The sequence below is a fragment of the Dendronephthya gigantea genome, unplaced genomic scaffold, assembly GCF_004324835.1.
Source record: "Dendronephthya gigantea isolate DGI-Jeju-01 unplaced genomic scaffold, DenGig_1.0 000024F, whole genome shotgun sequence".
Classification (NCBI taxonomy): domain Eukaryota; kingdom Metazoa; phylum Cnidaria; class Anthozoa; order Malacalcyonacea; family Nephtheidae; genus Dendronephthya; species Dendronephthya gigantea.
The window spans coordinates 616,350-630,412 of record NW_021163034.1 but is presented as its reverse complement, the minus strand read 5'-3'; the positions used below and the strand labels follow the sequence as shown (position 1 = coordinate 630,412).

General features: G+C 35.3%; 3 protein-coding genes across 4 annotated transcripts in view; all 3 read left to right on the top strand.

Moving 5' to 3' along the window:
- Positions 1–14,063, top strand: part of LOC114522817 (hemicentin-1-like) — a 93,480-nt gene that overhangs the window by 34,830 nt on the left and 44,587 nt on the right. The gene's annotated exons all lie outside the window — the stretch shown is intronic.
- LOC114522819 lies at positions 4,466–8,569 on the top strand. The gene is made up of 4 exons (XM_028543571.1): positions 4,466–4,552; positions 5,187–5,268; positions 6,331–6,654; positions 7,348–8,569. The coding sequence occupies exons 2-4, from the start codon at positions 5,205–5,207 to the stop codon at positions 7,638–7,640; spliced, it is 681 nt and encodes a 226-aa protein (XP_028399372.1). The 5' UTR covers positions 4,466–4,552; positions 5,187–5,204; the 3' UTR covers positions 7,641–8,569.
- LOC114522818 lies at positions 8,703–10,392 on the top strand. The gene is made up of 3 exons (XM_028543570.1): positions 8,703–9,304; positions 9,773–9,862; positions 10,050–10,392. Exons 1-3 carry the CDS (start codon positions 8,935–8,937, stop codon positions 10,379–10,381), a joined length of 792 nt encoding a protein of 263 aa, XP_028399371.1. The 5' UTR covers positions 8,703–8,934; the 3' UTR covers positions 10,382–10,392.

The following is a 14,063-nucleotide window of genomic DNA, read 5'->3' as shown; positions in this document are numbered from 1 at the left end:
TTTTCAAATGTGCATGAGAATTCGACAGTAGTGGATTTCTAAACCATGCAACAAATCATGTGGCTCCGCTCAATTGATGGCAAAGCGTAGTAATAAAAATAATCATATAATTTAATTTGATTGTGATAATCTTTCACGAACAAAATATACTAATTTTATCATGCAGTAAATTATATACTTCCTGGATGTTATTGCTATGATAATTCTGTACGATACCGTCAACTTCACCGTCAACTTCACCGTCACTTCACCGTCAACTTTGCATTTTTAGTGAGACCAGTCGTGAGCTTTGACTGTTCTACTCTCATCACACTAAACGAAGGTGAAAACTTCGTCTGTCTATGCAGAAGTGAAGATGGAAAACCTCCAGCTAATGTTACTTGGTATAAAAATGAAGTCAAGTTTACTGATGTTGGAACCGAGAAACAAACATTAAATCTGATAAATGTTAGCAGTGCAGACCGTGGAACATACAAGTGTGTGGCCACAAACTACCCCGATGAAAATTATACAGACGAAAAGTTCATCCAAGTAATAATCTACTGTAAGTATATGTTTACCTAACTCCAATAACCCAATAAACTTAGAAAAACCCCTAATGACATGAAATATATATTATATATATAGCGGAGCCGTACGGAATTAATAGTCAGTCATGCACATATATTTTTGCGAAATTTTGAAATTTATTATGACTGGTTTGAATCAGGGGCTAATGTACAGTATTGTTCTATGCCGGTTTTAGGGGCAGACTTTATTAAAATCGCTGTGTCCTCTCAATTTCATGAGTACGACAAGTTGTTTTTTTCAGTTAAACCTATGAATACAGTCATCAAGTTCTCGAAAAACCCAGTTGTGATTAATGAGACGATAACCATAACATGTACATCTGAAGGATTCCCTGAACCAATTTATACCTTAAACCATAATGGTGAGGTTGTTAGTACCGGCATGCTGTATACCATATTCCAAGTTAAGTGGAAGAATGCCGGGAGATACAAGTGCATCGCGGCTAATACATTTGGAAAGGAATCTGATTTTAAAATTTTATCCGTTACCGAAGGTGAGTTAGCAAGGACTAAAACTAGAGCGATATCTGCCCGGGAAGGAATGTTGATATATTCTGCCTTCCCGACCGATTTCTTTTGAAAACGCATTTGTACGGCTACGTTGCAGAATATATCAGTATTCCTCCCCCCCCCCCCCTCCAAGTATACATCGTCCTAGTTTCGGTCCTGGTGAGTAGGTATTTTTAGAGTTAAGATGATGTCGACGGCAAACTAAACAAAATTGCAGGCGTCGTGAGATTTTGGGATCATTTGAAATATGTTGGGATATTTATAAGAAGCTTAATTTGTCTTGTTATGAGTAGAAAATATGCGCCTAACGGACTTTATCTCATCTTTAATCCTACGACGACAGGTTTGTCTTACAGAGGCATAGGCGTTCGGGGCGAGGAGCAGCGCTTCCCCCACCCAAAAACAATTGAATTTTCTTTTATTTCATTCGGAATAGATTGACCAGTCCTATTTTAATCATAAACTTTTAAATCTATTCATTGAAAGAACGAAGACCAACAATATCAATATCAAGATCAACTTTACGCTCGTCACCAAACACAAGCGCAAAAAATCCGACCGAATGTAATAAATCAGGTACAGTATATATTATCCTGTATATGCACATGCATCAACAAATGCATTACTGTAATCATTACTTCATGACAGGACCTATTTTAGCGTGCAGTTTTGCAAACTTTACCTTTGTGCAATATTCATGATCGTCAAGTGTGCAATATTGAATACGAATGTGTGCAGTATATATACTTTTTAGATTCGAATTACAGTGAAACAAAATGGTACATCATTGTCATATCATTGGTATCAGGAATTATCATTGGAATTCTTCTTTCCTACATCGTCCCATATTCTCGTCGTAAACTTAAAAGTAGAGAACGTCAACATTCAAACCATGAACCTCCGTCACCTCAAGTTGATTTAACTTATCAAGAACTGGATCTCAAAAGAATGAATGAAGAAAACAAATACCAATCTTTGACAGGGAATGCTAAAAAAAATGACGGTGTAAATAGCGATGAGTCAAATTATACTGAGTTAAACAAAACAAGAGACGTCGAAAACAACTATCAATCTTTAAGTTGAATCTCGATGTTACTTCTTCTTTTTATATGGAGGAGAAAGTGAGGAAAAGTTTCTGCTTGAAAGAACTAATTGAGAAAGAAAATACTTCGCGGGAAAACATATTGTCAACTTTTATAAAAAAATGAGGACAACATTACTTTACACTGCATGATAGCTATTTCGACTGTATTTCAGACCATGCACAATAAGATTACCACATGCACGATTTGCACTAAATCACTATCTATTATATATACAAGGTGTCCCCAAAACTACAGGGTGTATAAACGCAATCTTAATAATTCAGATCGAGGCCAAGGGCCTACGATCTTTTGTTATTGAAAAGAAGCGAATAAATATTCGCTAATAATGAACATCTAGTTTAACATTCGTTATTAAAATATATAAACATTTAGTGGTTGCGTTTTTTATACACCCTTTATTTTTATTAACACTATTTACAATTTACAAAATATAACGCATAACAATATTTAAATTTACAACTCAAGCACCACGACCTTCGACATGTCCCATTTCTCTAGCAAATTTTAAATTTTTGTATTTAATTTTTGTAATTTTTTATCTATAAGTTGCGTTAAATCCCCGTGGACAAAAATTCGCGAACAGGTCACCGCCAGATAAAAAGCACAACCTTGAACAAAGTGCGACGTAAACTTACGTTCTGATTGGTCGATTTGTACCACGTGAGTGAATTTTATATAGCAACAACGCCACGGTAGTGCCGTTATAGGATTTATTGCACGATCAAAATGGCGGCAATAAAAAAAAAATTTGCCGAACTTAGTTAAGAAGAAATTAATGTAATTATAGATGAATCCACACCGAAAAATACTAAACGGGCAACCGGTTATGCAGAACACGAATATATGAATATCTGCCCCCGTTATTATCGATATTCCGGCGCCCCTGCAACTAAATCTGCCTATAGGCTTTTAATAATGTTGGTAGAACGAATAAGAGTTCATTAATGCCAAAATCATACGGGTGGTTACGAAATCAACCGATCGCGTAGCGCGGGTACAATTAATATGACTATCTTTAAAAGGGGAACGGGAAATGGGGGGATCGTGGGATGGGGGAATCGGGAAATAGGGGGCTCAAAGAATAGGGGATTCGGGGAACAGGAGAATCGAGGAATGGGGAATCGGGTAATGGAGGAACTCGGGAGCGGGAGAACTGGGGAGTGGGAAGAATAGGGAACAGAGGAATGGAGGAACTGCGAGGTGGGAGAACTGGGTAACGGGGGAATGGAGAGCAGGGGGATGGAGGAACTAAGGAGTAGGGGAGCAGGAGAAGAGGTACCAGGCAACCGGCGCAACGTAGAAACGGAGAACAAGAGAATGAGGGAGCCGGGAATGGGTAGTGGGTAGAAAGGAGAACTCCTCTGTGGCTCTGTTCCCCAGTTCTCCTGCTACCTAGCTCCCTCATTCCCCTGTTATCCTACTCCCCAGTTCCTTCAACGCAACACACAAAAGTAACAAAACTGTAAATACTACAATTTCAATTATTCATATGGATCTGATCATAAATATACATCTATATATGGTATTACATAAAACATATTAGAAATGAAAATTATATACACAGAACAGTTTCTTGAGCAATGTTATTCACATATAACATATGTTCCATTGCATTTTTCATTATATTTTGAATAGATATAACCATACGTTTGAAAATTTGCATGCCAACTAAATAAACACACTAGCTTATTGTCACATGATTTTAAAAGCCACACAACAATACCAGTATGCTATTTATAGTTTTAATTTTTTACCGAAAGGGATGTATTCAAAGGGATGTATGATTCCTCCCACTGCCCAGTTCCTCATTCCCCAGTTCTCCCGCTCCCGAGTTCCTCCATTACCCGATTCCATGATTCCTCGATTCCCCCATTCCTCGACTACCACATTCCCCGATTCTCCGTTCCCCCTTTTAAAGATAGCCCAATTAATATTATTCTCGTAAAGATTTAGATTAATACGATAATAATACCCTATCCAATCAAAAGAATTTAATAAGCGATTGCCGTACCACATTTGATGAGAAATCACTATTACATGCGATATTTAGCATTTTATTAGATCTTCCCCTTTTGCAAAAAAGGTTTCTAAGGGAAGCAAACACTACATAAACACTTTTTGGGGCGTGAAATATGAAAAATATCAGTGAAGATTTTAAAGGAGGTGTCAGAGAATATCAGGATATTTAAGAATATTTTCAATTTTACTGATCCAATAAGACATTTGGAATGTGAAAATGAAAGTGGAAGCACCATCATTAATCCATGGAAAATATTGTGGCAACCAGGAAGTAGTTTACAGCAACATTAATAGCCAAGAAAACATCGTTAATTGCAACGTCTTGTAGTTTAATCACTGGATTCCGTTGTAAGCATTTGTTCTATGATATAAATGATATTTTATTGTTAGCTTGCATGCAATCGGAGAGTGTTAGAGCTTTCCATGTTTGCAGGATGATCGTTCAGCAACAGATTATCTAGCTGCTCATGCAATTTCGTCAGTAACTAGCAAAATTTATAAAGTATACCTCGAATTATCAGTGGAGACTCTATCAAATCTGATTTTTATTTCCAGTCTCAATGAATACCAATAGGCCAAGTTATACAGGAGGGGGAAAGGATGGACTGAACTATATAGTTTCTGTTGAAAATTTAGTAATTGCAAATGTACCTACTCGGGTGTAAACGATCTATTTGGCAAAAATAATCAGGCATCTTACATTTTTAACTTACTGTTTTATGTTTGATTTTTTCTTCGTTTATCTCCGACTTTAATCACTGGTTTGTTCGCGCTTGACCTTCTGTCTTTCGGCATGTTTGGCTCAGAATTTAATATAATAACAGTTCATGTGTTTAGTTTAGAAGGAAATATGAGTAATTACTATAGTATATGAGTATATTTGATTTATGTACCTGCTCTTTCCCTTAGATTTCGTATTTGAATTTCATACCAGTTAATTCTGAAACAAAAAGTCTAAAAACAATATTTTATTTTTGTACAGGTTAATCTCCAGGGGTGCATGGCTGGCTTTAATTTATTTCACACAATATTTGGTCTCATTTTTGTGCTATGGCCATGCCAAGGTAAGTAAACTGAATTATTGTAATGAATGAAATGTAGATGAGGTGCCAATTTTAGCCGTGCTGCATGTCGCGATAAATTGAATATAGTGTTAACAGAAAATTAAATTTTTTTCTTGAGGATAAGGTTTGATGACTTAACAAAGATTATGTAATGAGATTATTTCTCATTTAAAATGCCAATGTCATGTTTGGGGTATAATTAGATAGTTTAGATAATTTTAGGAACTTTTGCAATATATTTTATAGTTGGAAAACTTCATCTTCATTGACTTTGAGCTTGACCATGCATGAACATGAAAAACTAGTAACTAATGTGTCAAAACGGCAAGCCTATAGAAACAAGCCTCAATAGTTAAGTCGCTTTTTTTAGTCCCCTTGTATAAAGTACAGTGTAACTTATAAGCATTCTCGTCTTATAGTTCTTTTATCCTCGCGCTTATATTCAAAATCACCAACTTTAGGCGGATGCCATCGACATAGCATGAAATGAAATAAGACGTACGTAAACATTTTTAAGGATTTGCTATGCAAAATCCTTTATATCATCATCTGTGTAACAACTTGATGTTATGTGGGTAAGATAGAAGCAACAATATGTGTAGAATAGGTGTCTTCTAATTATTTGTTCTTTCGGGCAGAAAATCCGCTTTAATAATAAAATGAACAATTTAACGACTAAACATTTCACCAAGTATGTGATCAGGGGTTGGCTGAAGGTTGGTTTTACCAATGATTTTGTTGATTTAAATTTTTAAATATATGTTCGCGTATTGCCTGAAACACAGGTATTCGATGCGTATATATGCAGTGGACTTTCACACCTATAAAATTTATAACTACATTTTGTCAAAGACGTTCAACAGAACCCTGAATTGCATCCATGCAGGGAACAAAACAATTTCTTCCGGGAGTAAACTGTAAAAAAGTTGTAGAATAAACGTAACTGAGCGCATGATGATTATGAATAAATAATTCTCTTATTTTCTTGAGATATGAAAACAAAATTGCAAATCCCTTTGCATTTCTCAATTACCTATTTTTGAATAATTTTGTTATTTATAGGACAAATTATTTCTCCACCTGGTGGTGATGAATTAACTTTTTTACTTGGATCAAATGCGACAATAGCCTGGTCCACTCGTGATCCAGATAACGTTGTTACTCGTTCTTGGACTTTCATTGGAAATAAAACGAGATTAATTGCATCAAGTGGAGTAAAAGGGGCTGGTCTTCAATATTTTGGCTCAGGCTTAGACGTTAAAATACAAGGACTAGAGACATTGGTTTTAATAAACGTTAATGAAAGTTATGATGGAATTTACCGGTTTGGTATTCTCCATCCAGTCACTGGCAGTTACGTATCTGATGTTAGAGTTATTATTCCTGGTAAGTTTCCTCGATATCAAAACTTATATCGCGGCTATAGCATTTCTCATCACGATGACGTTTTTGGGGTAGCAATTTCTTAAGAATCAACAGACCATTTGAAGAATAAATTCAGCCTAAAAATAAAGATAGTCGCCGTTACGAAGTCTTACGCTCTTGGTTTTGACCCAATGGACCCAATATTTGTCAGCGTGAGAAAGGCTAATTCAATTACTCGATCGTGTATTTCAAACTAAAATTTAACATTTGGTCAAATTTGGTATCACAGACAGTTTGAGGGCTTTTTCTTGCGAACTGTCGTCGGATCCTATTATATAAAAGCCCTGTTTACATCGTGCATTTTTTCATGCAACTTGTCTCAATCTATGCCTATTGATCAATAAATACTGAATTGCCTTAATTAAGTAATAATTAAGATATCGAACGAAATTTTTCTCCAGATTTTCTTTTCAATTGTGCATGAAAGTTTGACCGTAGCGGATTTTTAAACCATGCAACAAATCATGTGGCCTCGAATGCCCTCGATCAATTAATGGCAAAGCGTAGTAGTAAAAATAATCATATAATTTAATTTGATTGTGATAATCTTTCAAGAACTAAAATAAACATGCTAATTTTTATTATGCAATATATACTTTCGCGATGTAATTGCTATAATAATTCTGTACGATACCGTCAACTTTTCATTTTTAGTGAGACCAGTCGTGAGCTTAGACTGTTCTACTCTCATCACACTAAACGAAGGTGAAAACTTCGTCTGTTTATGCAGAAGTGAAGATGGAAAACCTCCAGCTAATGTTACCTGGTATAAAAATGAAGTCAAGTTTACTGATGTTGGAACCGAGAAACAAATATTAAATCTGATAAATGTTAGCAGCACAGACGGTGGAACATACAAGTGTGTGGCCACAAACTACCCCGATGAAAATTATACCGGCGAAAAATTCATCCAAGTAATAATCTACTGTAAGTATATGTTTACCTAACTCCCAAAAACCCAGTAAACTTCGATTTGGAAATGTGAAAATATTGCATGAGAAAGTTTATTTCAAGAGTAAACAAAAGATTGAAAAAATGACTAGAAAAACGCCTATCACACAAAAAAACATGTGTGTAGAATTACACACTAAGGTGTGTTTGACTACACACCAAGGTGTGCTCAATTGCACGCCATGGTGTGCAATTTGTGCACACCTTTCTACGCGCTTTTAGAAAACACACGTGGTGTGTAAGGGAACACACCTTTGTGTGTTCGAAAACACACCTCTGTGTGTTAGCAAATACACCTCCTTTTGCACACCTTTCCTTTTGCTCATTAAGGTGTGTAAAGTAACACGCTTTTCACTGAAAACACACCTTGGTGGGTTTGGCAGCACACCTTGACTCATCCAAGGAACACATCTTTTGGTGTGGTACACAACACACCTTTAAATTATTAACTGCATATACAATATGCTTGATTGGCCTTATTTATTACTTATAGTATTTTAGTGCGTTGATAAGAGCGTCAGCCTTATTACGAGGAATTACACAAGCCATAGGAAATTTCGCGCTGTTCCATCGCATTTAAATTTAACTTTTTGCTTTAAATTCCTCCATTATCTTTGGCTTGCGTTTCAGCTTCGAACAGTATTAAAAACTCCAAACATTACATAAGACATAAATTTAAGGGAATTTATAGATCGTTTTGGTTTACTTTTGTAAGAATGGTTAACGTGGGTTGTTTTTGAATATCTACAGACTTGTACGGTGGCCCACAAGTGCAACATCAAATATTAGAAGAAACATCAAATTAAAATGACTTATATTGAATTTAAATTCACACACCGAATTGTGCAACTTTTTACTTAAACAATTTGTGTGTTCTCCAGCACAGCTTTAGCTGTGTAATGAAACACACCACGGTGTGTGTATGAAAACACACCTTCTTTGAAAACACATCTTAGAACGTGTTAAAATTTGAACAAGCAGAAAACACATCTTTTGGGTGTTTTTTGACACACCTTTTAGTGTGTTCTACACACCTTTTGGTATGTGCACAAAAACACACCTTGCTATGTGTTAACACACCTTTGAAGATGCTATTTGCACACCTTATGGTGTGTTAAACACACCTTTAGGTGTGTTTGAGAACTTACCTTTAGGTGTGTTAAAATTTGGGCAAAAAAGGTGTACAAAATTAACACACCTTTTTTTCATGATGAGCTGAAATATATTATAGCAGGGCCGTACGGAATTAATAGTCAGTCATTTTTTGCGAAATTTTGAAATTTATTATGAATGGTTTTAATCAGGGGCGAATGTATAGTATTGTTCTATGCCGGTATTATAGGGGCAGACTTTCTTAAAATCGCTGTGTCCTCTCAATTTCTTGAGAGTATGACAAGTTTTTTTTCAGTTAAACCTATGAATACAGTCATCAAGTTCTCGAAAAACCCGGTTGTGATTAATGAGACGATAACCATAACATGTACATCTGAAGGGTTCCCTGAACCAATTTATACCTTACACCATAATGGTGAGGTTGTTAGTACTGGCATGCCGAATACCATATCCCAAGTTAAGTGGAAGAATGCCGGGAGATACAAGTGCATCGCGGCTAATACATTTGGAAAGGATTCTGATTTTAAAATTTTATCCGTTACCGAAGGTGAGTTAGCAAGGACTAAAACTAGAGCGATAATTGCCGGGAGAGGAATCATTGATATATTCTGCCTTGCCGACCTATTTCTTTTGAAAACGCATATATACGTACAAGTGAAATCCCTCGGGCAGTCTGGGGGGGGGCATATTCATATAATCCGGACGGCGGTACTCATATACGTTGCAGAATATATCAATATCCCCCCCCTCTCCAATTATATCGCCCTAGTTTCAGTCCTGGGGAGCAGGATATTTATATAAGAAGCTTAATTTGTCTTTTTATGAGTAGAAAATATGCGCCTAACGGGCTTTATCTCATCTTTAATCCCGCGACAACAGGTTTGTCTTACAGATGCATAGGCGTACGGGGCGAAGAGCAGCTTCCCCCACCCAAAAACAATTGAATTTTTTTTTATTTCATTTAGAGTAGATTGATTTATTTTAATCATAAACTATTAAATCTATTCTTTGAAAGAACGAAGACCAACAATATCAATAACAAGATCAACTTTACGCTCGTCACCAAACACAAGCGCAAAAAATCCAATCGAATGTAATAATTCAGGTACAGTATAATTTATGTATATATACACATATTTAGGACACATGTACCATCAACAAATGCATTACTGTAATAATTACTTCATGACAGGGCCTATAGCGTGCAGTTTGGTAAACTTTATCTTTGTGCAATATTGATCGTCATGTGTGCGGTATTGAATACGAATGTGTACAGTATATATACTTTTTAGAATCGAATTACAGTGAAACAAAATGGTATATCATTGTCATATCATTGGTATCTGGAATTATCATTGGAATTCTTCTTTCCTACATTGTCCCATATTCTCGTCGTAAACTTAAAAGTAGAGAACGTCAACATTCAAATCATGAACCTCCCTCACCTCAAGTTGATCAGTTAACTTATCAAGAACTGGATCTCAAAAGAATGAATGAAGAAGACAAATACCAATCTTTGACAGGGAATGCTAAAAAAAATGATGGTGTAAATAGCGATGAGTCAAATTATACTGAGTTAAACAAAACAAGAGACGTCGAAAACAACTATCAATCTTTAAGTTGAATCTCGATGTTACCTCTTCTTTTTATATGGGGGAGATAGTAAGAAAAAGTTTCTGCTTGAAAGAAATAATTGAGGAAGAAAATATTTCGCGGAGAAACATATTGTCAACTTTTATTAAAAAAGGACAACATTACTTTACACTGCATAATAGCTACTTCGACCGTATTTCAAGATTTTGGTCAGAACATGCACAATAAGATTACGACATGCACGATTTGCACTAAATCACTATCAATTATACAAGGTGTCCCCAAAACTACAGGGTGTATAGACGCAATCTTAATAATTTCCAAGGCTCTACGATCTTTTTTGTTGAAAAGAGGCGAATAAATATTCGCTATTAACATCTAGTTTAACATTCGTTAATATATAAACATTTAGTGGTATTGTATTTTTATTATAACATTATTTACAATTTACAAAATATAACGCATAACAATATTTAAATTTACAACTCAAACACATTCTCTAGCAAATTTAAAATTTTTGTTTTTAATTTTTGTAATTTTTTATTTAGTGACCGCCAAATAAAAAGCACAACCTTAAACAAAGTGCGAAATTAATGACTATATCATGGTTGCGTCGGATTTTGAATGTATAAATAGTTATTTAAAAGGTATTTTAAAAAATTTTACTATACATTTTGTTATTCAAAAATTTTTTCTTGCAGGATTTAACTCGAATCCGGAGCCAGCTCCGTTTTCGCGAACCCGCAGCAACGAGTTTTCGCGGGCTCGGGGAGCGAGATTGACCATGAGATTGAGAGTAAGAATTTTGATTTCTGACATTATCGGGAATTTTCCTACAAGGGTATCACTGTTTGCAGTTTGCACTGTCGTTTGACTCGTTTCTGACTTTCTTGTTCCATACGAACGGCTGGATTTATAACAAATATTCTTGCGGGGACTTACAAACGTAAAGAAGGAGGCTGAAAGTTCCCTGAAAATACTGTTGCGAACCAGGAAGTAAATTGATGTTATTGCATTTTTACTGAATCAATAATAGCCAAGGAAACGTTCGCTGACAGCAACAATTAGTAATTTAATTGTGCGATCCCGGTGTAAGCATTTGATGTGTAGCCAGTAATGTTGAATGATTATTCTTATGTGCATGTATGCATTGGGAAGTATACTAAAGCTTCCCTGTGTTTGAGCGCGTTTGTTTACAAATGCGGTTATCTATAGCCGTACGTATAGACTATATAGGTCAATTTCTTAACCTCAGCAAATTAATAAAGATTTTCTGGTTGTATTGAAAATAAGGAAATATTGCCGAAAGGTTTCACATCTTTATTAATGATATATTCTTATATTATTATACATATAGCTAATTCTTGCTAGTATAGTAGCATTTAGTGGCTGATTTCACGAAGTAATTTCAGCCCACGCTAAGTTTCAGCCCGGTTGATCACGCATTACCTCGTACCCAGGGTTGGTCACGCACTGAAACATCATCCCGGTTTGAGAAACTGAGTTCTTTTGTAATCGGGCCTTTACTTTAGATTATATATTTTTGGGAAGAGCCAGTAATAGCGTCTACGCACGTGAAAGTTTAAAATCATTTAAATGATACCTATGAAATCAACGCTAGAGTTTGATTCTGTTGATAATTTGTTGTGTTTTTTTCTGGCATAAAAGTAATTATGCCACAACTAAGCTTTAAATTTACATGCGTGTACGTAGGTGCAAAAAAACGCGACAATGGAAAGCACTGAGCCCTTAATAAACAATTTCGATTTCAGGAAAAATTTATTTTTTCTTTGAAATCGCCAGTTATAATTAAGTCCTGAACGCGAATTCAAAAAAAGTGAACACACATGCACTAATGAAATTTTCTTCATGTACAGGTAAATTTTCATGGCTAGATTTGGTTCAATTTTCACGATATTTGGCTTCATATTGGTGCTATGCACATGTCAAGGTACAGGAAAATGAATTTGAGTTTTTCAATTTACCTGATAGATTATTTACTGTCCAGAAATAAGTTATATATAAACTCATGCTTAAGACTCCATACTGAGTAGCCTATAGCAGTATCAGATCATGCAGATCAAGACAACAGTCAGAAACGGCAATGTCTATATACATTTATGGTAGATGCATGCACTCATGGAAATGATGTTTTAATTGTGATTGATAAGTTATAAGTGGCATTACGAATACGAACGCTACGAACACCAAACCTTGACAATATATAGTTAACGATTTACGAGCTAGTTATATAGTTACGAACAACATCGCATTATTATCTTTTTAAAATATAAACTTAGTATATATGTATATAATAAAATCGTAATCGAATCATTTTATCGAGACTTTAGGACATAATTTTACAATGAAAGCTTGTCGATAGTTTCTTTACAGTCTTTCTCGCAAGAGTTTGATCAGATTTTGTAGTTTTGCCAAGAGTTGTGTTCCCCCCATTGAACTACGATGCTGACCACCCTGAATTATTTCATTTGCTTTTAGGACAAATTATTTCTCCACCTGGTGGAGATAAATTAACTTGTTTACTTGGATCAAATGCGACAATAGCCTGGTCCACTCGTGATCCAGATAACGTAGTTGCTCGTTCTTGGACTTTCATTGGAAATAAAACGAGATTAATTGCATCGAGTGGAGTAAAAGGGGCTGGTCTTCAATATTTTAACTCAGGCTTAGACGTTAAAATACAAGGATTGGAAACATTGGTTTTAATAAACCTTAATCAAAGTTATGATGGAATTTACCGTTTTGGTATTATCCATTCAGTCGCTGGTAATGTTGTATCTGATGTTAGAGTTATTGTTGCTGGTAAGTTTCGTCGATATCAATTAGCTTTTCCTATCACGATGACGTTTTTGGGTACTTTCAATTTTCTCAAATCGGTTTAATAAATTATAACAACATGATCGATCTTGCGAACTGTCGTTGGATCCTATTATAAAATCCTTTTTACATACATCGTGCAATTTTTCATGCAATTTGTCTCAATTTATGCCTATCGATCAATAAATCATTTGCCTTAATTAAGTATTAATTTTCGATCAAACGAAATTTTTCTCCAGATTTTCTTTTCGACAGTAGTGGATTTCTAAACCATGCAACAATTAAATCATGTGGCTCCGCTCAATTGATGGCAAAGCGTAGTAATAAAAATATTCATAATTATTATTTAATTTGATTGTGATAATCTTTCACGCGAACAAAATATACTAATTTTATCATGCAGTAAATTATATACTTCCTGGATGTTATTGCATGCTATGATAATTCTGTACGATACCGTCAACCTCACCGTCAACTTCACCGTCAACTTTGCATTTTTAGTGAGACCAGTCGTGAGCTTAGACTGTTCTACTCTCATCACACTAAACGAAGGTGAAAACTTCGTCTGTCTATGCAGAAGTGAAGGTGGAAAACCTCCGGCTAATGTTACCTGGTATAAAAATGGAGACAAGTTTACTGATGTTGGAACCGAGAAACAAACATTAAATTTGATAAATGTTAGCAATGCAGACCGTGGAACATACAAGTGTGTGGCCACAAACTACCCCGATGAAAATTATACCTGCAAAAAGTTCATCCAAGTAATAATCTACTGTAAGTATATGTTTACCTAACTCCCAATAACCGGCCAATAAACTTATATATATTATAGAGGAGCCGTACGGAATTAATAGTCAGTCATGCACATATATTTT